Here is a 27,785-nt window from a genome sequence, read left to right as displayed (position 1 = left end):
AATTGTGTTATCTCACCTCTTTCTGTCTAAAGAACAGTGTCTACAGTAAGGAGACAGGCCACACGCTGTAACTGACTGCTATAATTCACATCCCACCCTCAGAGTCTGCAGTTTTGAAGCTCCATGATATGTTCGGACCTGTTTTTCTACAGTAATTATTTGAAAATGGTCAATTAGTATAGGTAATGGTCCTCTTGACAAGCATTTCTTTGATTTCCCTGTGGCCTTTTGAAACGGCAGAGCCCCAGCCAAACTATTAACAGCACCAAATGAGTAGGAACTGCGTCTTAAGCCTGTAATGTGGCAGGTCTTTGAGTCACGCTGATTCTGTCTTCTGTAGCACTGACACTGGCTGCGTTTACTTGCACCGAGAGTTCTGGTCTTAACCTGGTTACTCAAGTAATCTGGTTAAACAGGTGTCGTTTTTTTAAAATACAAACTTGACAGCGTCAAACCTAGCTTGAAATTAACTGCTGTCCCGGCTAACAGAGACACCCTAAGTTAAAACGCATGGATGTGACAATAAAGGTTGTAAGGAGACATGTTTCTGAGGGATTATTTCCTGGAGGAGACTTCCATTTCCTCCTGTGGGTGTGAGGTGATCAACGGTAAGCGGAGCGTAACATAATGCAGCAGTGATATGTAAACATCAACTCGGGCACAGTGAAATAACGATGAAACGGAAACTTTCACAAAACCAAATTAAGGCTTCGTGTTTACTTTGATTGATAATCCAGCTTGTGCAAATTTAAAGTCTGTCGAAGTTGTTTTTCATGCTATACAAGGATGAATGGCAGCAAATTGCTTATTCTGAAGAAAGGAAAACAAGCTTGGATATCTCCATCTACGCTAAGTGCAGACACCACCTGGAATAATGTAGAAGGAGAGGGGCAACGTAGACGATTGTCTCAAACAAACAAACAAAATACAAAACAGTATTATCCTTTAAGCTCATACTCTGATTATGAGAAACCGGTTAAGATGCCTGGCTTATCTAAGCTAAGTTAAATTAAACAGGCTACTGTGGCATATAAACGTCTTCTTTCACTTTTGGTTTTCGCCATCAGACTCAGACTTGTATGGCGCAAACTCAGACTCACATGGCATCATGGGTACATTTTGACGTCAACAAAAAACATGGTGGCGATAGTACTACTACTATTTATATCCCATATTAAAAGAAGCCGGCCTGCTGCCCAGTCAAAGAGGGGGTAGCTGGCAGCTGGACCTTTATCATACTTTTTTGCTGACCTGTCTGTGGGCGGGACACCACAGGTGGACAGGAATATTCTGTTAAATGGTTTATTCATAGCAACAGAGATACTCAATTGTAGGGTAGCAGGTTAATGTACACAGCTTAACCTGAATAAGACCTCAACTGCAGCATGGTCAATAGCCGGGTTACTTTGTGCATGTAAACATAGCCACTGTCATTCACTATGACTGCAGTATAGACTGCAGTATATATTTACAACCTCCATAACAGTCAAAAACAAATGGATCCCTGTCATGTTCCTGACGTGGTTAAGGACAAACTATTGTGGTGACTCAGCTGAGCACAATTATAAGTTATTCAGCTTTTCTCTTGAGAATATGCAAATTAGAACCTTTTTTGATGTAGAACCTTTTATTCAGAAGCCTCACTCCTACCTAAAGACCTTTATGAGTAAGGAAATAAAAAATAAATAAAGAAAAATAAACATTCAGGTTATAAGACAACAACAGAAGACTAAAACTACTACTTATGTATACTAAATGCCAGTCATTATAGGGGCGTATTAAAACTGTTGATCCGGCATGATTACGGTTTAGCACTCAAATCAAATCTATAATTCACTTCACGACTGACTCACACAGGACATTTAAAAGTATCAAGTTGTCATATGGTGACAGTATCCACGTTTTAAAGGTTCTATAATTTTTAAACATCAATATATCATTGTCAAACTATTTGTGATATCTTGGTATAATTACCAAAAACAAATGAGACCATAGTCAAGATGACTGGCACCCTCTATCTCATACCGCTTCTCTTGTTCCTGATAGTGTTTCTCAAAATGAAGACCACCTTTCCCACAGACCCAGTTGGTTCCTGTCGAAAAGAGGGTGCTGCTACTTACCCCCCCAGTCCCCCTCCCTGGTGATGTTCTGTGAACATTTGTTTTCAGTTTCATTTTACTGAAGAGGATAAACATGTATGTTTTGTGCCGTAAATCTCCCTTTGTGCTGTAAAGCAATCCAGACGATTTCCCGCGCTACCCGACCCGGTGGCACACAATGTCAAATTTAGTTATTCATGTACAAATTCTGCATGTAGCACCTTTAATTACCTAAACAAACAGGACATTTTCTCAAACAGAAGATGAAACGGAATACTAATGAACATATCACTACAGTATCAGAAGCAGTTTTTAATTATGAAATGTGACTAAAATATCAGTTAAATGTCCTCATGTTAAGTATACATATTTCAGCAATGGTGAAATTTGAGACAGAGTTCCTGCTCTAAGGGATTGAAATTATCTAATTACTGTATATCAGAAATTAAGAGCCCTCTGCCTAACATTTCAGAACAAGAAGAAATAACTTTTCCATACTCTATAAATGCTTTCCAGGGCTCATTAAGCCTTATTTAAACAGGCAAGAACCCATTAATTTACAGAAATAGCCTGGGGCTGTAGTTGCAGCCATGCAGGGATCTGGACTGGCTACCTTCCAGTCATAAGGCTGCTTTTCTGATATTAAGACTAACTGTTACACAATATAACCATAACAACAAGCAAGAAAATGGAACATTAGACATTGTGAGGTGAGACATTTTGTCTTTGTAATATTGAATGAAATTCAACAGCACATACTGTACTACACATTGATCTTGACAATTTAAAAGTTAGCAGACCTGTGGGTTGAACAAAAAGAGGTGCTAGATTGTTTTGAGGACAAATAATAAAACACACACACACACACACACACACAGAGTCAAAAGCATATAAACCGAATAGATACCCTGTGTTGATTACACACTGAGATCGTAATTGTTGAGGGAATTGTGGGAATATTGTAACCATCAGTCTGGCCTGTGTCCTTGAAACTACCAAAGAGCCCCCATGGTGCTGTTGTACACAAATGTGCAACACACACACACACACACACACACACACCCCCCACACACACACACACACAAAGAACAAAGGGTCCTAGCAGTGGCTACTGAGAAACAAAAAATGCCATCAAAGTTAGGTTCTTCTGTCATTTGTTTGGTGTTTGCTGTGCAAGGTAATCAAACATGTGAGCTTAAGGTGTGAAACAGTGATACTGATCCGACCTTTCCGACACAAATGGATGGAACAGAAACGCAAAAGGTGTAGTTGAGCCATTAAGGGCTTGTTCACACATTCCCAACTGCTACCGCCTTTTTTACATTAAAACATATGGGGGGGAAAAAAAGCTGCCAGGCGCAACGCTTTTTCGGGAGCGGCCACCCTTTGAGCAGCTTGTGGCCGCTCCCGAAAAAGCGTTGCGCCTGGCAGCTTTTTTGGCAGAGCGGAGCACTTTCAAAAGCTGAGAAAAATTCAACTTTTCAGAACCACTTTTTTCTAAGCCAGCCAATCACAATATAACAACCCATAAAAAAAAATTTCCGTTACGGCAACACCACTCATAAAGAGGCAGTCTGCGATCATACTATTGGGAAGATCTGGTAAGCCTTTGCTTGTTGCACAGCGCTGTATTATCTGCTAGAAGTGCTAACCAGATGGCGTTATCGTGATCCGCTTTTTATTTCTCCTCACAAAAAGCGCTCCAGGCAGCGCTTTTTCCATACAAAAAAACGCTATGTGTGAACGCAGCCTAACAGACATGCAGTGAGTGATGAACACTGAAACATTGCAGTGTCAACCAAAAATCAAAAATCAAGCAAGTAGTTGTGTCCTCCCATGGCATTTCAAGAGTTCTGATCACAAAATGACTTGAAAATAAATTGTATCAAAATGAATATATCATTCCCTATACTTGACTACAGGCATTTCTTTGTTGATGACGCTCAGAATTCAGGAAATGTGAGGAGTCGGGGTCCATTGCCAAAACCTGAGGACAACTGGGGACAGTTGTTTGAATACTTTGGTTTTGGGCCAGCCCTGTCCAATATGAATTTAACAAACGTTGGCCCTTACCATCAGGACACAAGTTCTAGAGGCACATAGTACGACAATCAAAACTGCTCCTGAACCTTTCAATCTGGAAAAGGTTCCAAAGCCATTCCCAGGGCTTTGGGGGTCTAAGTAACCAGTCAAAAACATGTTGGGGAAAGTTTGGGACAGTAGTGAATCTTCCTAAGAGTGACCTGCCAATATCTCTCCAAGAGCAAGACATACAATCATCCGGGGAGTCACAAAAGCCCAAGAATAATAGGCAGGGATCTGCAGGCCTCTCCTCCCTCAGCTAGGCTCAGTGTGTATGACTGCACCATTAGAGACACACTGGGGAAAAATGGGATTCACGGTAGAGGAGCAAGGCCGAAACCCCGACTCACTAAGAAAAAAAGATGAACGCTTGCTTCATCTTTGAAAGTTTGGCGAAAAGCACCTGGATAATCCTCTGGAGTTCTGCAACAATGTTCAATGGACCGATGAGCCAAAAGTGGAACTGTTTGGGCAACATGTGCACGTCATGGCTGTGGTCCATAGTGAGAACCTCACACCAGCGGTCGAACGCGGTGGTGGATGCTTTGCTGCATCAGGTCCTGGAGGACCACTGAAGGAATCATGAACTTGGCCCTGCACTGTATCACAAATTCTACAGGAGGATGTCAGGCCATCTGTCTGTGAGCTGAAGTACGGGATTTGTGTGGTTTGTTCACTCAGACTCGCTTTTATCTAATAATAGCTTTGGTTGAAAATCTAACATCCAGTATAAAACTATAACCAGACAGGGGACAAATACTTTTTTCATGGCAGTGTATGTGTCCAGAGGCTTTATTCGTTTATAAATCATATGAAGGTGATTACAGTCTTGATGTAATTAATCTATAAGATAAACTGCAATGGACAGGCATTTCTCAGAGTTATCTCTCACCCACATGACTATAAAGTTGAATGTTAAAACTCAATAAAAAAGATTACAATGGTATGAAAAGGGGAAAGTTCTCAGACAGAGACAAAGCAGTCCCCATTAGAGTCCAAGCAGGGATTTTTTTAATATATCATACTATAAAGCAAGGAATCTCTGTCTGTCTGTCTGTCTGTGTGTCCGTCGCATATCTCGAGAACCGTTCGTCCGATCTGCTTCACACTTGGCGGGTGTATTGCTGGGGACCCAAGGAAGTGCAGTGTCGGATTTGGTGCAATTTGGACACGTGACACGTTCAATATTAATAAACCTTGAATAAACAAGCGAACAGCGCTCTGTGCAGCAGCGGGGCGGGGCAAACAGCGCTCTGTGCAGCAGCGGGGCGAACGGGCACCGCACTAGTCTAAGTAAATGTGAAGAGATACATGGATAATCATCAGTGATTTACAACTGAATATTAAGTGTTTTGCTTCCATTTAATTATGTATAGGCCCTTTTAGCCTTGAAAAGTGCTTTCATTTGTCTCATGTCCCATTCAACACAGACCACCAGAGCTATTTTGCTGATATTGGTCAGACCAGCAGCATATTTCCCTGGAGTGTTCAAATGCAATTTTATGTGTGAGCTAGCTGTGGAGAGGCTGAGGGAAACTGATATTCTGACAATACATAGATGTGTGAACACTAGGGAGCGCACATGGACACACGTGCACTCACACACACACACACACACACACACATAAACAAATAAACATACAAACACATACCCAAACAAGCAAATCAACATAAACACACAAACACGCACACACACCTACATGCTTTGTCTGCACTGGCTGTATAAAGCAGCTCTGTGATGTATTATTCAAAGTATGTTGTGCTATGTTTGATTCATTTGCTGGGGTCTAGGGGTAGAGCTGAGCTGGAAGTGGCTGGCATACAGAGTTACACAATGTACCAGGGAAAACAAAAACCCATTACAAATAGCCAGACAGCTCTGGTACCACACTAGTCTACCATCATGATAGGTTTGTCATGTGCCAGTATAGCCTGTTCCACATCACAAACACACTCGCTACGTTACACCACGCTACAAAAGCACACCAGCTCCTTAGCATAATCCCAAAGCACTGACATAACTGTACACCTCTGTATTCACGTCCCAATTACCCAGGCCCTCTCTAGAAACACACAATGCCTCCAGCATCCCGTGCAACATCCCACGTGGCATCATTAAAGTCAAACAAACCGCCTGAATGTTTTATGTCCCATTCTCCTTACACTGTCTGTGTGCCAGGCTTCTTTCCTCTCACTCATGTTTGCTGTTTCTTTGGCACTCTCTCTTTCTCTCTCTCTTTCTCACTGAACATGTATTTTTTTCTTTTTTTTTTTCATTTTTGCCCTGTCTTTCTATTCTGTTGATTTTTTGGTTCACTTTCACTCTCTCCATTATGCTTTCCACTGCACTACTGTGCCGTGCTGAACCAGTATAGTGTGTTTTTTGATCCTATTTGTTCACATTTCAGTACGGTTAGGGCAAAGTCAGAATGTGATGAAACAACACCCTTAGGTGTCTGACACCAGCCCACTTTCTCCTCTTCACGCAAGTAACGCACAAGCAACACACAGGGCAACGATCAGCTACCTAGTTGGTGTAAACCAACGGAATAAAAGTGGCCAGAGAGAGTTGAGAAAGAGACAAAACAAACAATGAAAAACAACAACAAAACATTGCAACAATGGGAATCGGAAGAAATACAATCACGCTATGAGCTGACAAGAAAAGACCGATCAATATTGCGTTCGCTAACTTGCTGCTGCAGTTTGTGTGTCTGGTATATTTTGACACAATATTATTTCAAAAGAAAAATACAATCCCAGGCAAAATACAACAATAGACTCTTGTGGGTCTGTGGGTTGTGTCTGTTGTTGATGTTGAGACTGGTTGCAATGGTTCTGCTGTTGCTATAGTTACATATGTGTCTGGACAGGCTCACATATGTTCAAAACTGCAACTAAAAACCAAACGATCTATCTATCTATCTATCTATCTATCTATCTATCTATCTGTCTGTCTGTCTGTCTGTCTGTCTGTCTGTCTATTGCTCTTTCACTAGAAGCACCAACTGATGGATTTTTCTGAAGGTTAACTTCACAAAGGCTAAGAGGAGAGTTGCTGGTCTGTGGACATATAACTCATTTCATTTTACTGCCCTGAGCGACTGGTTTAGATGTAGGCAGTCAGGGAAATACTCTGGGGCATTTACAAAAGGATGAAAAGAGGCATAGAATTGCTGAGCTTAAGTCCATCTTTTTTATGTACTATAACAATTATTATTATTATTTTTATAGTGGAAATATGTAGAGGCAGCATAGTGAATTGCACATCAAATTTCCGCATGCAATCACAAAGGAAAAGCATCGATGCATCAATTAATCACATTCCAGCTCACTCTAATTGTGTTACCAAGGTACCTCTATTGCCAAACTCATTAATTACACAAAATGTGCCCATGCAGTTGTGACCGCCAGCAGTGAAATGCCTGAAATGACACCACAACTGCACATCAAAACATAGGAGACGGCACAGTTGAGTAAAGAATAACTGTTAGGAAATCACTGCCACAGAGCGAGACGCAGCAGGCACTAGCTGAAAATAGCTGAGCCCCGTTACGCTGGTTCCTCACACTTGACTAGACCTAGCATCTGTTCTACCCTCAGCTTACACTTTTAATTGCCCTCTAAAATGAATCAGTAGCGAGCCATCAAATCAACTGCGTCAGTAATTAACAGTAAAGTCTGACAACTTAGTAAAATAGACTCAAAAGGCACATTCTCATTATCAACAAACCATTAAGTATGACTGAATGCTGGTATATAGCAGGCAACTGAAAAATGTAAAAATAAAAAAATAACATTTTAAAGCCACAACAAACAACAAAACAAAGAGCATCTGTGATTAAGACTGTGCCTGTGTCTACATTCATCTGTGTCTGGACCTGGCCCGGCTTCGTGTGTCGCCTGTCCTGTGACTGTGCTTTACCTGGATCCACGGCCATCTGTCGTTTTCGGCAGCTGTCCAGGCATTGACCAGGCCCTTTTTGTTGAGCCGTGCAAAGTACGGGTACCACTTCTGCAAGCCGAACAGGGCGCGGTGTGTGGAGGAGGCTGTTATCTGCTGGTTGGAGATGATGCCACCCTCCATGCCCAGCGGTCCGGAGCATTCTGAGAGAAACAGAGGGAGAGAGAGAGAGATCAGGAGCGTGTTATGTTACTATTTGTGTTGCGTGGTTACAGCTGATGTCTATATACTTCCAATACTCAAAAATACAACGCAGTATATGGATTGCATATAGATTTTTACATGTACCACATGGACAGCAATCCTTTTTAATGCGTTCTTCTTTTTTAACAATTTCTTCCTCCTCAACTTGTTTCACTTCGCTCTTCGCCGTTCCCTCGTCAGAGCTGCCGTCCTCGTTCATCTCGCTCTCGGAGATGGAATCCTCGGTCTCCTCTACTTCTACTGTATCTGTCTCTGTCACTGAAGCTGCACCTTTTCCTTCACTGTCCGATACTGTTTCTTTGTTACTATCTCCTATGGAGACCTCTTCTTTGAGGCCATCCGAGATCAATTCACCCTGACTCCTGTCTATCTCACTTCCATTGTTGCTTTCATTCATCACAGGAAAATCCTTAATGTTTCCACTAAGACAAAGCCCTATTGAGTCACAGCTGTTCATGAGACGGCTCTTCTCCCCCTTCACGCTATCCACATCCCAGGGAGCAATAGGGTGCTCCTTTATCTCTTCCATCAGAAACCGAGCCCGCAGGCTCGCTCCCCAGGAGCTGTGACGTCTTCTGGCCAGCATCATCCCCAAAGTCAGCATGGTTTGCAGCAGGTTTAAATATCCTAAAGGCTGCAACATTAAAGTGGGGAGGCGTGACACCAATCTTTTTTAAGACCTATCTACTCTTGCCTTTTTATTTATTTGAACTGCTTGTTTTTCCCTCTTAATTCTAATTGGCATGTCCAGGCACATCGAGAGCATTTTAATAGACATACCTGTGGTAAAAGAGATTCTGCCAATGTTTTTTCACAAATAAAGGTTTTCTTGTGCTGCACAACAAGTACAAGTCTTTATTCTCCTGTTAAAAAAGATCATTGGAAAATCTAATAAAAAAAAAAACACGAGAAATGTATGAAATTTAACTGTGTTGAGACAGATGTAAAGGAGGCGTATATACACATGCCAGATAAGAACAATACATGCCACAACATACAAATGTATCATTGTCTTAAAAGGAAAGCCTAACAAAGTAGCCATTGTTGCTAGCCAAATAAGATTTTCTGAATTGCTCATTTACACACAAAAACATCTGGATTGCTATCAAAGCACACCACATTTTGTTAGATTCCATCAGCTCAGGGTGGATTCAATTAGGATGTGATATGCATAAGAACTATAGTCATGAGCTGAGGCTGTGGAGAGGCATGGCGATGGAGGACCCAGGTGTGCCAAGAAAACATCCTAAACAGTTCAATTGGGGTTCAATTCTTGTTCTCAACAGTTGCAGCGCATTGGCATCAAAAGTGAATCAAATGAGACTGCAGATTTTCTGACTTCAACCTGAATAAATTGTTTTGCAGAGTTGTGTAACTGCAATGTCATTGGATTTTATTCTGACTTAAAGCTGTTATATGCAACTTTTTTCACATTAAAATAACAATATATTAATAGGATTAATAGGCTTATTTTGATTGATCTGTATTGGCTACATGATACCCGATCAAATCCCAATCCATTTATTTATTTATTTGCTCTCCCTTTGCTCCATTTACACCGATTGTGGTAAATGTATGTGCTGTAAATAGCCTTTATCACCTTTAGCAAGCACCTTAACCTTTAGCAAGCCTCAATCTACCCTTTCACACACAATCACTACTGCTTTGTTGCTAAGTGACACAAGATAGGCACAAGCACTTGTTTACACTGATCAGCTGCTAAAGATGGCGCAGACTATAGAGGAAGTTTCATTTATGTTTTCAATATCTTTTTTGTTTGAAAGTGCGCTAAGCCAATGGAAGTTATACTTACAGCTATTAGCAATGCAGACCAGTCTTCTAAAATATTTGACCGCGACCAGGAGACGATATCATGCAAAAAGGTTCAGGGTCTTCAGTGGGACAGGGATCTACAGGCACAGGCTAGTAAGTAAGTAAATAGGCTAGACGATAGCATATGTTAGTTAGTCTAATGCATAGGTATTTATTTCTGTACTTTGTTTTTGAACATAATACCAATGACAAATACTAAAGTTGCAGCCATGCTGTAGGCTATTTATTCTTAATGCAGTTATGTAACTGAGTATTAAGTTTATCTTTCCTAACTTGGTTTGGTTTTACTGATCCAGTAAAGTGATGCTTGTAGCACACAACTGTTTAATTGTTTAAAAAAATATTAATATATATATATATATACGTATATATATATAGTGACACAGAGCTGGTATATGCTGCTAGACAGTTTGCTACATTTCCAATGCAGCAAGTTAACGTTGCTAGTTAACGTTGCTACATTATCCAACAGAGTTCATCAGTCAGCTTATCAAGACGAGTGAGTGTTTAATTGAAGTGTTTAATTAAATGTATTCTATTTCAATTTACTTCCATTTATTCTCAGGGTTTAAGGCTGTATCAACAGCATTGTACAGTATGTACTGTGGAAATGCAAGACACTAGATGAGTTCCACACATACTGAGCACACACACACACACACACGCACACACACACACACACACACACCTTCCTCCCACCCTACCTTATCTCTCACCCTCAGTAGATAAACAAAGGTGTCATTAGTGAAGAAAAAGTAAAGCAGCATCACAACTATGTTGAAGATGTCCTGCATTTGCAACACTTGTGACAGATGCTTAAGTTTTAATTAGTGCTTTTAGTCAAGCATACACTTGACTTAAATGCAAGTAATTAGTAGCAGTAGCTCATTCATTTCAAAATAGCTTCCCTGATTGAACATGATTAGCAATATATGAATGTATGATTGGGGTTTGTGCAGCTACCACCCATTCAACTATCATTTTCACTGTATAAGGAAAAGCTCACAGTGTGTGTTATGGGAGATTTGGCTGGTTTTGGTGACAATGCTATTGTTCAATATGCTGTCCCCTTTGCATATGAGAAGTAAGCCGTGCATCCATAAACGGTATGTCTACCTCCTGTGGTTGTTTTCTCCAGAAATAGCTGGCACAACAGCAACTTTCTCAGAATCTCTAATGCAGTTAGTGGATATTTTGAGATCAAGCTGTATTAAGTGAGGCTTAAGTATGTGGCACACTGGCATTAGTGAAACAAAGAAAAAAGGAGAACCTGTATGCAAATGCAATGCTTTCTCTGAATGTGTAATAATAATGACTATCTATTATAATAACAAGTATAATATTTTATATAATAAGTGTAAAGAGTAAATGAGACATTTGACTATCCCTCTACTAATGTATGTTTAACTGTTAACTGACTGCCTTAACAGAGAGTGCATTGTACATTGTTTCATTTCAAACTTAATAAAGTATTTATAATTTCTCAGACTATTATTGTGTATCCTACACTGCATCAACTGGGCTGTTAACAGTAGTATTTGTTCTGTTGTCACGAGGAGCTGGGCTTCTTTCAGTGAAAACCTGTCTTTTATATTGCACACACATTATTGTTTGTTTATTTGTGCTGTGACACATGATGTTAAATGATATTGAATGAACTTTTAGAGAGGGAATGTTGCCAGTGAAACTAATTTCAGCTTTCATTCAGTACCTGCTATTATTTATTAAGGCAACAGGAGATTTTCGAGACCATGAAGGGAAGAGAGCCAACATGGATGGATAAAAAGCCTGCTTGGGAGCTTTATGAATGACATGTAGTGTCTCCTTTACTTACAGGCTAATACATTTCCCTAATTCCACCTTTGTGCAGCTCTCATATTGGTAGAAAGCAAATGATTAGTGCTGTGCATGTAGGGGCAGCAGGGAAGTGTAGTGAGTTTGTAGACCATCTTTTAACCAGAAGCTGTGGGTTCAAGCCCCCATGACAACAAGCATTCGACATTCAAGACTCTGACCTCTGACCTCCCAGAGGGAGCGAGTGGAAATATCTTCTTTAGGGATCAATAGAGTATCAAGAAAAAATACAGTAAACACACACACCCACACCCACCCACACACACAGTAGACACAAGTGAATACTCGCTTAGAGCTAGTTACATTCTTGCCAGCTGTGAGTGTTTTGGCAAATAATGCAAGTGTAAATGTTTTTCTCAGTTGTGGATACAGACAACACTTCTAATCTTTTAGCAACACCACTCACTGAGATGACAAAAGGTTTGGAGTGGAGAGATTTTACGAGTCATCTGTTCACCGTCTTGGATAATACTGTGACTGCTGGGTGATGAGAATAACAAGTTAAGCATACAGAACAACAAAACACATCTAATCTCATTTATTATATTGCAGCTGAAATGTTTTGTGATTATTAAAAATGAGTTTAACAAAAAGTGTGTGGATGGGTGATAATGGAGTGTGATTGAGTAGGTCCTAGGTCAATCTTCATTATAAATAAAGTATTTTAATAACTGATGCATATTAGGCGAGAGGCTTGATGAGGTTGTAACAAGGTTGAGTAGTTTGTGATTGTTTTGAATAGCATACCCTTCACATAGCCTATTTTTCCTTTAGTTAACTGGAAAACATGCAGATTCCAATATCAAGGTTATCCAGCTGGTTAAATCTGCAGTGCAATTAAATGTGGTAAATAGCCTTCACAACAGCAAAGTGGACACAGCCAATATAGTGACAGACTGCACATTGATTAGGAGAAAATCTCAGGAGCAAAATAAGAAAAACCTAATGCGGGAGCTTATTATGTGTATGTGTATGTGCAGTCAATGGCATTTATTTCTCAATAAAAGCTGAAAATCATAAGGTTGAGCATAAACCTGGAGCGGGAAGCAAAATCAAATATGTGTCACCGGCTTAGTTAATGTGCAGCAGCAGAGCACCGATGGGTTTGACAGTTTTACACCGGAGATGCCAGCACATTTTTTACTTACATTTTGTTGTTCAATTTTTGTGGCATGATACTCTAGTCTTACAGTAAACAGATTGTTGTGGATGCTATATTTAATTACATCCAATTTACTCAGTGGAGGAAAATGGAGATGATATAGAAGGGAATTCCCAGAATCTTAGTTCCTGGTGTTCACTTCTAATGGAAACACTGATTGGGGGAATGAAACACAGCCATATAAACTTGTATGTATATATATATGTGTGTGAACAATGGTGGAACTGATAAAAAATTACATCAGCACATGTGATTTCTCCCAAGTGAGGTTACTGGTTCTCCGGTCACAGCTGAATGAAGAACTGTGAAGAAAGAGCCTAAGAACCAAAAAGTGTTGGGGAAAGCTGGGGGATTTTGGAAGTGTCCCCAAAGGATGAGGACAAATCAAGCGAATATTTCAGCCAGAGGCATTGCTTACCCCTGCCAATTGTGAGTGCCAGTGAAGCCCAGCCTTCAGGGGAAGCCTGGAGCAACGGTCATCAAAAGGCTGTGATGCCGTCTTCACCATTTAAGCAAAACACCTCTTCTAAAGTATTCCAAACTGCATACTCACTCAGACACACACATACAGAGACACACACGACTATATGTGTGTATATACACTACGCAGTCACACACACACACACACACACACACACACACACAAACACACACCAGCAAACAATGAAACTGGCACCACTGAGAGCTGTGAGACTACTTTCACCACACAAGAAAGCACAGAGACAGAGAAAAATGGAACAATGAAAACAACCCTAGCACGACATATCCAGCTGCTAAAACAGTGGGGTTCTAGGCAACAGGGAGCCGGGGAGACAGTGAGTAATGTCTGAGGACAGTCTACGGGGATAGACTGGAGGCTGGAAGAGAGCAAAGAGAAAGAGAGAGAGAGAGAGAGAGAGATAGAGATGTGTTTATATATTCCACTATGGTAAATCACTCTCGCTTCACTACGTGACTCACCCCTTCCAGACTGGTGAGAGGGCGGTGTAGGTGGATTTGGTGCTGCTGGAGCTGCTGGTGAGTCAGAGGGTGAGTTCAGCAAGAGATGTGTGATCAACTTCATTTAGTTCTCTTCGCAAACCGTTATAGAAGATAAATGGCTTCGAGGAAGCTGCCTTCCATTTTGAGACGAGGTAAGCCCGTTAAAAGTTTTGGGAAAAACGGGGGTCGTTTTCAGACAGCCGTGTTGGCTCAGACTTTCCAGAAACGCCATTGTGTGGCGATACACAGTGCAGGTGCAGTAATCCCAGTTCCACTTGCAGGTTCGTATCCTCTGTCTAATCCCTGATATTCAGTGGCCATGAATACCTGTGTCTACCTGTGTGGCTGTCTTTCCTTGAAACATGTGACACAGAATGAATAAAGTGCACCATTAAGTGATTTTTTTTCTATCTCCGCCAAGGAGGTTATGATCTGTTCGTTTGTCTGTCTGTCAGCAGGACATCTCAAAAACGTATGTGCGGATTTTCATAAAACTTGTTGGGTAGATAGTATTTTGGATAAGGAACAATTGATTCGATTTTGGTGGTGATCCAGATCTGCGATTTTCACAATTAGACAATTATCTCCTTATAGCCATAACAATGACACTAACGGAGATAGAGAATTGATTCCAAATCCTAAGGGCATGTTTACAGGGCCAAGAAATCAATTCAACTTAAAGTGATATTTAAGTGATAGGAATGATGCCTTTGGGTGTAACAGCAAGTTGTAAAATTGCTCAGCGTTGGCGGAGGTTTGTGCTCTCCAAGTGCCTTCTAGTTATAAGATGGATTGTCCCTATGCACACACTCTTGCAGTTGCCAGAGCTTTTCATGTCTTGGCAGAGCCTCATGCATGGTTAAGTCGAGTCATGTTTATTTATATAGCCTTTCACCACAAAGCGTGTCACAAAGGACTTTACAGAGAATGAGCCTAGCTAGATCCAACTAATCAACAGTCAATCATAAACCAAATGATGCAATACAGTATGCAAACAAAATAAAACAAAAAAAAATAGCAGGTTGAAAAGACATAACAAGCCTACCTAACCTTCCTAACCTAGACTAGCCTAACCGGCACCAACCTTAGACCCTCAGTGAAGACAAGGAAAAACTCCCAAGAAAACCTGATGAGATGATAGAAACCTTGGGTGGTGTAATTCAATGAGGGATCCCCCACCAGGACGGCTGAGCGTGCAATAGGTGCCGGGACAAAAACAATAAAACCTTCTGTGTACAAGAAAAACATTTTCTGTGTTCACACCATTTAGTCTCTACAAACTTCAGAACCTAGAAGAATGTTATGTTACACCTGCTGAGACTAATGACACGAAAAACATATTCGATATGTTTTTTTAAACTTTTCAAATTGACTAGAAAATGTAGTTCATGTGTTCATGTACCATTATGTGATGAAAAGTTTGGCTGCGATTAGTGCATATAGGCCATGGAAGTATTGTACTATATGGAAGTATCATCTGGCCCCGCCCACTCCCCTGTTGACTTTCCATGCCTTTCAAAATGGTGCAGAAAGTGCTGAGAAATAAGGGGTTTATGGGTGCTGACATATTGCTTTTTTAGTTAGTTAGTTACCTTGACTTCAGGTAGTATTCAACAGTGGAAATTAACTTGCTACCAATCCTACCTGTGCTGCAACGTTAGATTGCATATGTAGGCCTAGGATAAGGTAGGCACAGAATAGTAACTTCTAGCTAATGTAGCCTATAGCAGGAGATATGATTGGCTATGATTAGCTATGATATGATTGGTCCAAATATGATATTGGTAATTTACTTTCATTCCTGCATAGCTTTCATAAATCATGGAGTTTCAATAATGTTAGGGAGCACATGGACTTATACATACTATGCTGGCACAAGTGCACAAGAGCATATCTTCATTATTTCATTTGTGGAAATGAAATGGAATCCGTTTTGTCCTGCCTGGCTGTTAAGACTGCAGTACAAAGTTGCCATACAGCAAAATGACCAGCAGCCCTCCATCAGCACAGCATAATGTTTGTATAGATGTGGTATCGTTACCTCTTGGGCAGCTCTCTTGTAAGATATTCTATCTGGATGTTGTGGCAAGACACTCTTGCAAAGCTGCGGTCCTTCTCACCTTGCGGCGATGATGGGCCAGTCTTAACGAGCTGTCTGCCAGTCGGCCGTCGCAGCAGCAGAGGCAGCCAGCCCCCGGGCCTTGGCCTGCTGGCCCCTGTGCATACATCAGCCCCGCGACAGCACACATCACTAACGCCACCACTACCGTGATGTGACAGCTGAATCCATCTCCCACAAGCCCTACCTACAGCCTAAACAAATTAGAGCCCCACTGAAATTAATGCCAGCACAGCAATACTAATGAGCGTGCGGCGGAAAAGGGGACGAGGGAGAGAATAATAAGCGCACAAAATAGACGTTAGCCATACAATAGAGATGCTATGGGTGACAAATGAGGCTGTGTGCACTTCACATTTATTTTGGTGTGTGTGTGCACTGTATGTGTGTGTGCACATGCGTGTCTGCATATATGTGTGTTTACACAGGCACATGAACGGTAGTGTTTATTCATACATTTAAAAATGCGCACCTTGCTCAAAAGTAATACTTATCAAACTTAAAATAAACAAACAAATATGAAAATAAACACACAACCAGATAAACAGATTTCAAATGTATACATACATACATACATACATACTGTATATATATACAAGGTCAAAAATAGGAATATTTTGAAATCTCAAGAGTAGAAGTAGTATAAAGCGATAGAATTATTGGGTGATACACAGCATAATGTTCACATTTCAAATGACTTAAAATGTCAGTAGAGGTGCAACTATGTTACACCTCTACTGAGATTTGTGGTTCTGGTTATCTGGTTTTGAAGAAGAAGAATCACATGACAACTGTTTTCTCTAATTCACATTTTGTCGTCACTGAAGGTCATACTTCTTCAAAGTAGATAGTAGGACATCTGCAGTTGGATGATCTTAGCTAGCCATTCACTGATCCTGAAATTGAATCAGCCAACCACGGCACGTTTTAGACTGATGCCGAAATTGTTCCAATCCACCTTAACAGTTACTGAATCATCATTAACATGTCAGAGAATCTTAACTGTTGAACATTAACAACTGCACTAGTGCTTTTTAGGTGCTCATAGAGTGGCGTGGAGCATCAGTAAATATACACATGCTCGCACATCCAATCTCAACGCCATCTAGCGTCTCATTGGGGCTAATCCTGTGCACACGTCCTCACAGACGCACCGACAACACAGAGCCCAGCTCTAATCTTAACATGGCCTGCTTTACCCACACAGCCTGACCATTCCCATGTTTCTGAAGTGCTACTAACTGGCCAAAAAAAGAAGTTCACGCTGTGACTCAGAGACATCAGTGTGGCTCGATGGGTCGACCCCCAGCATGCTGAAAACACACTCTGCAAAAATTTCAAGGCGACTGAGAACCTCGTCACAGGAAAACCAGCCCCTCTACTTCTCCAAGAAATGTACAGGGTGTTTTTGATAGATGAACATGCGATGCACTTGTAGAAGTTTCTGTACCCATAAAACTGTGTCCCTTTACTGTTAATTACTGCATGTTGGATTGAATTCATTAATTGAATGTTGTTAAACTATCAATAACATTGATTTATTTGTAAGATAAAAAAAACAATTCTTTGGCAGGAAAGGTGAGCATGAATTCATGTATATTTCTAAGAGCGATGTGTAATGTAGAAAAACCCGTCATTAAAAAAAGGTCATTAAAAGGCAACTTCACAACAACTTTTGGACTAAATGTGATTTATTCCAGATGGCCATTATGCACAATGGTACAACAATCAGATTTCTAAATATTTTGCAAACCAGAATGTCTCCCTATAGTTTCAAGGATTTGTCCAATGGATTGAGTGCAGCTATGGGAGGATTAAGGCTACACCCATCTCCCAATCCATCCTGAACAGTCCCTACCTTTCCTCAATATTGGATCTTTCACTGACCGTTTAACCCTCATTAGTGTCAAACCACGGTGTCTGAAAGTGGGAATGTGTCTGGATGGCTACAGCAACAACAATCCCACATTTTTCTCAGTAGGACGGACGAGCCAGATTGTGCCAAATATTATCTTACAGTACTTCACACATATGTAATCGGGATACGATGGGATGCAGGGATATCCTCTGAGACGTGCCTGTGATAAAGCGCTATATAAATAAATGAACTTGAACTTGGATATGATTGCCTCTCACTTTCCGTGGGATCGTGCGAATCAATAATTGTAGGTGTTAATTATTTCCGTAAAGCAGGATAGTCATTTGGACTGAGCAGACAGGCGATGCCCCAAAAGCTTACTGCTTTTGCATAATATTCTCACGCTGATTTCATGTCTGGTACAGTGAGAGAGCGTATGTGCTGACGGCTTGATCTGCAACAACCGATTTGTGTGCAGGACCTGCCCACACAAACACCGTGGGCTGAAGAAACAAGACAGAGGAGACGATGAGTCCCTGCAGAAAAGTACATTCCAGGCATTCCAGCCAGTGTGCAGCGGGGAACTGATTGTATTCATTAGGATTAGGCTGTAACTGTTTGAACAAATAATGAATTTAACTTGGAAAATCAAATTTGGGATTAAGCTATAACATCAGGGGACCATTCAGGACCAAAGTTCCCTATGAAGATGATATTTTGGTGACACTGGTGACGGTAATTTATCACGCTGACAAAATAATATCCTGTCTGTTATCAGTCAATTCTCCTCTCAGAAATGTAGTCACGGGTTTGGAAGTTTTAGTGGCAAATGATATTAGATGCAGGAAGTTTTGTAGGGATTGTTGTTGCTATAGTTTTTGAAATTAATTACAATTTAAAATGAAATAATAAAATTGTCCAATGCTCATTCACTGAGGTCAGCCTGTGGTTGAGTTCCTGCAGGACGAAGGAACATACATTTCATCTTCCAGCAGGAAGATGGCCCTGGCCACTTTTTTGTGTATTTTTTTTTTTTGCACAATATATTTGACTTGATGTTTTCAACCTTTTTTAAAATATGTGAAAAAAAAAAAATCATTTTCAAAACGGATATCCATTTATATTTTACAAATTGTGTTCCTATTGTCATTCAGCCTGCTATTTCTATGTGAAAAAATGTGTTTTGACAGGGAACTAAGGGTCAAATAGTTTTTTCTTTTTTTTTTTTTTATAAATAATGAATTTACCTTGGAAAATGGAAACAGGCATTATTAAAGAAAAAAAACAAAACTGCACAAAGCAGCTTCAGCACATTGGCAGCAAGCGGTAACTGAATTTCTTTTCACTGCAATACCCAGAAATCATGTAATGTGACATCAGTTAACTGCACTGCAATTTCCTATTAGCTGGTAGCGATGCAGACGGTGAAGAAAATCTTTGCAGCAGGTTCAACCGTCGTTGTTGAGTCCAGGTTTGGAGCACACTGCTGTTTAGGAAACAGCAGGGTTGATTCATCACTTCCCATGGACCAAGAACATTTCCCTCTAGTGTCCATACCAAGAACATACAACACCAGAATTTTATTTGGGTAAATAGGGCAAATCTACGGTGCACCAATCAGAGGGGAAGGGACACTCTTCTCTGTTGCAGCCCCACTTTGTGATTTAGGCTGATAAGACCGGTGTATTTTTATATAAAAATCTTGCCTATGCAGCTTTAACTTGGAAAATGGAAATTTGGAAATGGAGATAGGCACTACAGCAAAAGCCCATATAGGGAGTTAACAGACTGATGTATTCAAAAAATAGATCAAGGAACCTACTCGTCCAAAACATCCGACTGCAAGACAGCAGTCTGCCAACGAGCCTTGGCTTAGAAAAATGTGGCACGTTGCCTTGGCGACCAGTTGGGGTGCACCTACGCTAGACTTTGTTGGTAAGAAAAACAAATGAATATATTTATTTAACAAAGCAATTCAGGGGCTGGCTCAGGGCTCAAGAGTCCATTGATATAATAATCCTATAGCATGTTCCTCGAGTGAGAAGACAAAATTCCCCACAACAGCATAATAAACAAATGAAGCCCCATTGAGCTCTCTTGTGTCTTGTAAAAAGCAAGCCACTTCTGAGGAAAGTGAGAGAACAACTCTCTCTCTCTATACAGCCATGGGGTTTAAAAGAAATGAGGGCATGCTGGCATAAAGTGGCTGTGACTCCTCAGCGTCTAAATGTTTTGATGTTTATTGAGGTTTGATTGTGTTTTAGGGTTTATTGTGTTTGCTTAAATGTGCTTTAGCATTTATATTCTTGTATTTTCTCTCTAGTTACAAGGCCCTTTCTCACAGTTGCTCATCCTTCTCAAGCTTTTAAAGTCCTTTTGGAAGACGTCTTCAACTCATGACTAAATGATCACAGTAGCAAAACCTTGAATCAGAGGAATCTCCCTCCACCTCCTTGATTATTGACACATCTGTGGGTGGGCGGGGGGTTATATAGGTCAGAGTCTCATCTACTGAATTCTCACCACTAGAGTTGGGTTTGTTACTCAAAAAAAGTATTTTTTTTTATTATTACCCTATGTAACAACAACTAATAGTGATGTAAATGAAATAGGGATGGGGTAAGATAGAGTTTTTGGATAATTCACCTTCAATCTGATATTTAGAGGGGTGATAACAAAAGTCACAACTTATTTTTTATTGCTAACTGTAATATTATTACTGAAATTGAAAAATTAAAGTAATATTATTACTGGAAAGTTACTGAGTAATATGATACCACTCAATACCGCTCACGACAATCCAATAACAAGGTGTGGTGTTGATTTACATGCTGAAGGCTGGAGTGAAATTTAATGAGAGTGAAAAGATGGTGTGATCCAATACTCTGATGTAGCTTATATATATAAATGTAACCTGTTTCATACTTTGCCACACCTTATGTACACTAGTGGAAATGCAGCCTTAACACAAAATTGTATTTGAAAAAACAAAAAAACAAAAAACAAAATGCAATCAAGAGTGTGAAAAATTAGTACTGGTGTTAAATGGAAAAAACTAAAAAACTAAAAACAACTCTAATGGTGTTGGTACACTCAATGTAAATGAATTCACCATTTATGCATAGATGTTACTATAGAGACTACAGAGTGTAAACACTCCACAGGCTCAATGTCTTTAATTGTATTGATGAAAACTCTGAACTTTCAAAAGTTGCTTCAAAGTAGTTGTTTTGTGTACTCAAACATTTTATATTGTGCGCTTCAAGGCTCCATTAATGTGTCACTAAACAATATAACCAAGAGATATTTCAGTACATTCTGTGCTGTCTAGAAACCCTAAAAACATTAAAGTTTCATTCTCCCAGCTCAGTTACCAAGAGAGCCATTTCTAGCTTACTCCATAACGGTGGGCCAATAAAAAAATCAGGGTTTGCCAGAACACATTAATGCCGGTGGTGTGGGGGGTCTGCTTTCTAGCGACTTTTGAGTCAAACTTTGATCAATTTCACAAGGCAGAAGGGGATCCTTGTTGAGGAGGAACATTTCTGATGCAGTTCAAACTGTGCGGCCATGTTCTGAGCTCTTGAGCGAGAAACTGCGTGGACTAAAATCGAGTACCGCTTTCAAACTCAACCTCAAACTGTGTTAACACAATGCGAAAGATTAAGCTGATGTTATAAGATACAGTGCCTGCAGAGAAAGCCTTCCCACCCTGCTTTCTCTTTTTCTCTCTGAAATGTATCATATGCATCCTAGTCCACCCTCAAACCTTTTTCTCTCTCAAATTTTGCTAACACCCACTTGCCTTCCCTGTGGCCACTCTAGATTCTCTGAAAAATGTAGTACTCTAAATGCAACGGTGAACAGTGAGCGCATGGCGGCTCCCACGCTTATACGTCCTCCTTAAATTAATCTAATTTTGTAAGCATATGTCTGCACATCCTGCATGGGACTCCTTCACTAATACTGAGCAGTCAGGACATAATGTACAACTTAATGAGGAACTTGTTGAGTCAGAATATTTGTAGAAACAAGATCAAGTGAATTATGTCTTTCTGCATGAACAGTGAGAAAACATGAGCTATTTGATGGCCTGTTTTTTTCCTATCATATCTAACCACATCATCATCATACTCACAGCAAATAGTGTCCTCAAAGGTATTTACCACTTACCAACATGTGTAATGTCTGAAAGGTTTCATCAAAGTAGTATACTGTATATATACTACTAAAAAGATTGTTGACTAGCTCCCTGATGAGTACAAGAGTTGGTATACTAACCATAAAGCATGGTTAGCCGTGCTTCATGGGAATTACCAGCAGATAATTTGAATTACTCTTGGATCAATCAGATTGCTTGGCTAATACTACCCATTGTATAATTACCTGCATCGGCAGGTGTACCGGGAAGAAATCACATGGGTAGTTAAAAAAGAGAGTGAAAAGATAAACATAAAATAAGACGCAGTAGCACTTACTATATTGGCAGTTCCTCCCCATGTACTCTCCTGGGCATTCGCAGGAGTAGTTGGCAACCAGATCTGTGCAAATGCCCCCATTCTTGCACGGGTCCCTTTCGCATTCGTTAACATCTAGAAGAGCCAAGGAAACAAAAAAGAAAGGCGCATTCATTTCTTTGAAGCAGACATGTAGGCAATTAGAAAGACCTCATCCTCATTAGCATGCATTGGTGGGGAGCATTTATTGAATTTGCTCCGTTTGTTACTTGATTCTGTCTGCCCATAGAAGCTTTCACAGAGACACTGGCTTCTTGGAACTAATAAATCAAATAGCTCCTTGGGAGACTGTTAATGCTAGAACACAGGCTTAAGTTTGGGATTGTTAAGAATAATTAACCTAGCGTACTTTCTTTGTAGTTTAAAGAATTATCATGCTTTACAATGAGAGCACTCAAACTATACACAATAACTTTTGATTGCTCGGCAAATCAACGTTTGCGAAATCCCACAATGCTGAGGAAAGTAAAAGTCAGCAGTCTTATTGTGTCGTAAATGATCAGTGATGATTGGATTTCAGAAACAATTACAACCATTTGTCTGATATCGATGGCTAGGATTTGTTGCTGATTTTGGTCAGTTGTTGGAAATGTCTGCTGTTAGAAATGCTGATATGGATCTATATAAATATATCCATTCTACAAGATTTGGTTGGTCTTGTAAATACAAGCCGAAAGTTAGATTTGATTCTGTAGTGTTAAGGATTCCTAGAGTCTGTTCACTCTAATATCATAGAGAAACAGAGATATAAGTACAAATTATGCGAAACAGAATTGCTGCACAATTGTCAGCGGTTACAAGCCATTTGCTGCCAATATCAGAAATTCTTGCAGAATTAGCATCTGGTGCAGCCTCCTTTGCTCTGTAATTACTCTCTCAAACACCTCTGCTCTGACAGATTCATCCAACCAATTAGAGAAGGTGGAAGACCCCCAATCCCCACCAATTGTACCCATGTGAACTCCATTTCATTATCATTATGGTTGAAGGGAAGGAGATTAAAGGGATGGATTAGAAGGGGAGGAAGGAAAAGGTAAGGGATGAACTTTCAATTTTTAACAGATTCCTACTGTTTTTCAAACTTGCCTATGGCAGCTTTAAGACGCTTAATCCTTCTCTGAAACATACCCCTAGTCTTCAGTGACTCACACATACACATTTCCAAGTTTTGACTTTATGAATATGTAACTAGGCTTGAGATTTGGCAAGCGTAAGAAAGTGAAACATGATTAAAGTAAGTCTGTTACGGTGCTTCATCTCTCTGAGATTTTATCTATAATATCTATAATATTCACTTGAGCACATTTGTAATATCTCAAAATATATCTTCATCGGCTGATGCCGTACACTCCAGAGAAATATAGTCATGCTCTTCACACATAATGGTCACTGAGGTGCTGTGACTAGAAGTATAGTGCCATCTTTACTCTACAGCTGAGCGGAATTAAAAATAAATAAATAAATAAATAAAAAGTGAGAGAAATAGAGAAAAGAAAAATTGGTGATTCACCCAAACAATCCATGGGGGAACATCCAGACAGCTATATTTGGGTGAAAATGTGTTGGATGAAAGTGAGATCTGAACCTTTCCCAAGAGATGATAAAAAAAAGCAAAACACCACAAGTCTTGCAGCCTGAAGTTGAAATATAAATCTATTTGGTGTATATTTATCTGGTATGTATGCAGGGGCATTTTGCCTGTTTGTGTGGATATGTCTGTGTGTGAGTGTGTGTGTGTGTGTGTGTGTGTGTGTGTGTGTGTGTGCGTGCGTGTGTCTTTGTGTGTGTGTGAGTGTGTGTGTGTGTGTAAGGCATGTATGGAGTCTTGCGTATAATATCAAACATTAAACAGCTCTTGCAACACATCTGACACATCTTCTCATTCAACACATCTTCTCACAGCATAAAGCCAGGCCTCCCCTGCTTCAGATGTATTGGATGATAGGGGATCCCTGCTGTTGGTTATTCTTCTGCTATGCTGCCATAGTAGTGAAATAGTATATCAAATGTGTATAAAATATACATTTTAGCCCATCACTGCTTGGAAGATTGAAGAAAATAGATATAGCACACCAGCATCCAGACATTTGCTTTACAGAGAGCAAAAAAGAGCTGATTTTCACAGCTGGCACTGAAAACACTGGTCTTGAAAGATGGGCTGCTTCAGCACACAGCTAAGCTGGGCTCAAATTAAGCTGATCAAAAGCAAACTGCAGGGTCCACTTGTCTTTGATTACAATTAGGAGAGGACATACTGCAATATTTGAGTGTGTGTGTGTGTGTGTTTGTGTGTCTGTTCAGCAAAACATATTTGCAGCCATCAGGGACAAAACCATTAAAGCGAAGCTTAGTGAGGCTGTGGGACAAAAATGATTCTGTGATCTTACCCAGACTGGTTTTAACTCCATGACATTTTGTCCAATAATCATGAAATCTGGTATATGCTGAGAGGAGGGAAGGCATCATGTCTGCATTTTGAGGCATTTTGAAATTGAGCAATAGGGGGCACCACAAACAGCAAAAAAATGTATTTCTTAATCTGGTCAGTTCCATTTCATGAAATTTCAATAATAGCTTATAACTCAAAATCTATTATGAATGAGGTGGACTTGGCTGTTTGCTGGTTTATTATTGCAGCCCTATGACTGTTCTGTCTGCTTGTCAAGAAAATCTGAAGTAACACAGTTGTTACTGACGACCATATATGATTGCAGGGTTATGATGTTGTACAAACTGTACAGTGGTTAACTTTCACTTTCACTCCTCCTGAGCTGCATCCAGTAAATAAAATGTCTTAAATGTGATTCTGACTCAAATTAAAGAGCCTATCTCCGGTTTACCTATGTTCTTCTCTACGCTCCGGCCTCGGCTATGACTGTGCTCTGAGGAGCTGCTACAGGACAATCAGAGGTAATTACACATCAAAAAAGGTCAGCATGACTAAAATGAGTCAGTTTAGAATAGCCTCCTACTGACAACACATTATTAGTACAGAAATTAACCAACAAGCACTTGTCAGAGGGGAAACATCTTGATCGTGGGAGGTTATTGCAATCAAGGGGGATTATGTTTTAATTAATTCTAGCTAGAGGGGCCTTACAATCTTGTTAAGAACTATTAACCTGACAAATGCCAACAAGAGCCTGCATTATTGAGGACAACAATGGCCAATCATCATTAAACAACTCAGCTTTTGAGATTTTGAAAATGGCTCTAATCCACATCAACCACCAGTTGTTATCCACCATTACAATAATAATAATATGATTAAGGATAGAACATATCCATACAAAACATCACCCATGCATTTCAGAGCTGAATAATTTGCTAAATTGCCTGAGTGGAACGCTCAAATGGGAGTGTGATTGTACAGCCACTTGTCGGCATCCAGATGTGTTGATCTAAGGGCCATTGAATCAACTGAATGTGAGTCAATCTACATATCAACACTTCAGTACCAGTGTGAATATTCTTAACATAATGGCACAAATTACACTGTAGATTTTAATCCCATATGAACGGCTCACAGGTTCTTCAGCATAATATGCAGAAAGTGAATGGTCTGCTCTCTATCCTGGAGTATCAAGTATCACAGGAACAGGCAGAGAAGCAAAAACAAAACAGTCATGTTGAACAAAAAAGTTAAACAAGCAACAGCTTATTCTGCACAAAGTACTATGTTGGCACCATTACATTCCATGCCACCTGGATAACTGATGCTGTTGTTCCTCTTTCTTATCTTAAGTTCCTATCCTGCTTTGTTCAAGGCCACCAGTGGGCTCAAATACGGAGGTGAGCCAAATGGGCAAGCCACTCAAATAGCCTGAAGCACAACATACCACGGGGAGAGGAAAACACAGCCAGACAGTCTTGCGATTTCCTTCCCTTTTATGAGAGGCCATCAGCCCCTGGAAGATCAGCGCTGGGAAAGTGAGACTTAAAAGCTGTGTATTGTCGGTAAATCAGGTGGGAGAAAAGGGATTACTTCAGGGAATGTGGTTAATCCACCCAGCAAAAAAAGAAAATAGAGAAGAGAGATGAGGAGAAGAGCATGAGAGGATGAGACAGACAGAAGCAGAAAGAGAAAGAGAGGAGAGGGTGAAAGAGCGAGAGTAGGGAAGAGATACAGAGAGAGAGAGAGAGAGAGAGAGAGAGAGAGAGAGAGAGAGAGAGAGAGAGAGAGAGAGAGAGAGAGTGCCAGTCCAATGGTCAGGTAAATAAACTCCCTTTGCATTGCTTCTCCAACACAGAGACAGTTGCAGGCGCGCGTCCAAGGACTTATCATCACTGATACTGGTCCAAGTCTGGCTCTTTGCTTTTAAATATGTCATCAAGGCCTTAACAAGCATGGCAGCACACCATATTGTGAAAAAAATTCTTGAGTATCCTTATTTGATGAGGATGATGCTATCTTGGTTATGACAATTAAACAGTCCCGTTTGAGTGAAGATTTCTGCATTTTGAATATGTTGTATGTCACTGTGCATGTGCATGAGTCTATTATGTTGGTCCTGTGAGGCATATGAAGGTTCCATAAAGGTTTTTTTGAATATTGACTTGATTTCCCTATTTTTATTATTTGTTTTAATTCAAACATTGAGGTGCCCAGCTTTAGAAGTCCTGCACATTTGAAATTTAGTTTGTAAAACAATATCTTTTCTTCAGGGACGTACATTCTGTTGTGTGGGTGTCTCTGCATGGAAAGCATTTCCAAGTTTGACAGAGAGGAGTGGTACATTCACATGCTATTTAATAAATCAGAAAAACAAATTTCCTATTTATTCTTCTGGGTTTGACTTTCTGACCAAATAGCATGTGAATGCAATGCTGTTTGGCAGCCAACTTTCAAGTCGGCTGCCAATGTCGGAGCTTCCCACAAGCATGTGAATGCACCAGAAGACATGTAGACTTTTCAAATCAATGTGGGCATTAAACTAAATATCCACGTAACGATAAAGTAACGGCAAAAATAAACCTGGGCGGGATGTTAACTGTGATGGATTACCTATTTCAAGCAAGTATCTGCAAGTTGATTTTCATACCGTAATGAAATTAATGGAAAACAATGGCTGTCTGGAAGGTGGGAAAATCAGAATCAGAATCAGAAATACT

The 27,785-nt window shown here is 40.2% G+C and overlaps 1 protein-coding gene across 1 annotated transcript in view; it reads right to left on the bottom strand.

The window, feature by feature from the left end:
- Window positions 1-27,785, bottom strand: part of edil3a (EGF like and discoidin domains 3a) — a 127,674-nt gene that overhangs the window by 39,695 nt on the left and 60,194 nt on the right. Inside the window, exons 4-5 of the mRNA XM_071899737.1 lie at window positions 22,635-22,748; window positions 8,107-8,288 (exon numbers count right to left, since the gene is read on the bottom strand). Coding sequence (XP_071755838.1) covers window positions 8,107-8,288; window positions 22,635-22,748 — 296 coding nt within the window. The remainder of the gene's footprint in view (window positions 1-8,106; window positions 8,289-22,634; window positions 22,749-27,785) is intronic.

This window comes from Centroberyx gerrardi, chromosome 8 (genome assembly GCF_048128805.1).
Source record: "Centroberyx gerrardi isolate f3 chromosome 8, fCenGer3.hap1.cur.20231027, whole genome shotgun sequence".
NCBI classification, from domain to species: domain Eukaryota; kingdom Metazoa; phylum Chordata; class Actinopteri; order Beryciformes; family Berycidae; genus Centroberyx; species Centroberyx gerrardi.
The sequence above is the reverse complement of the archived record's forward strand: the minus strand, read 5'-3'. Positions and strand labels throughout refer to the sequence as shown.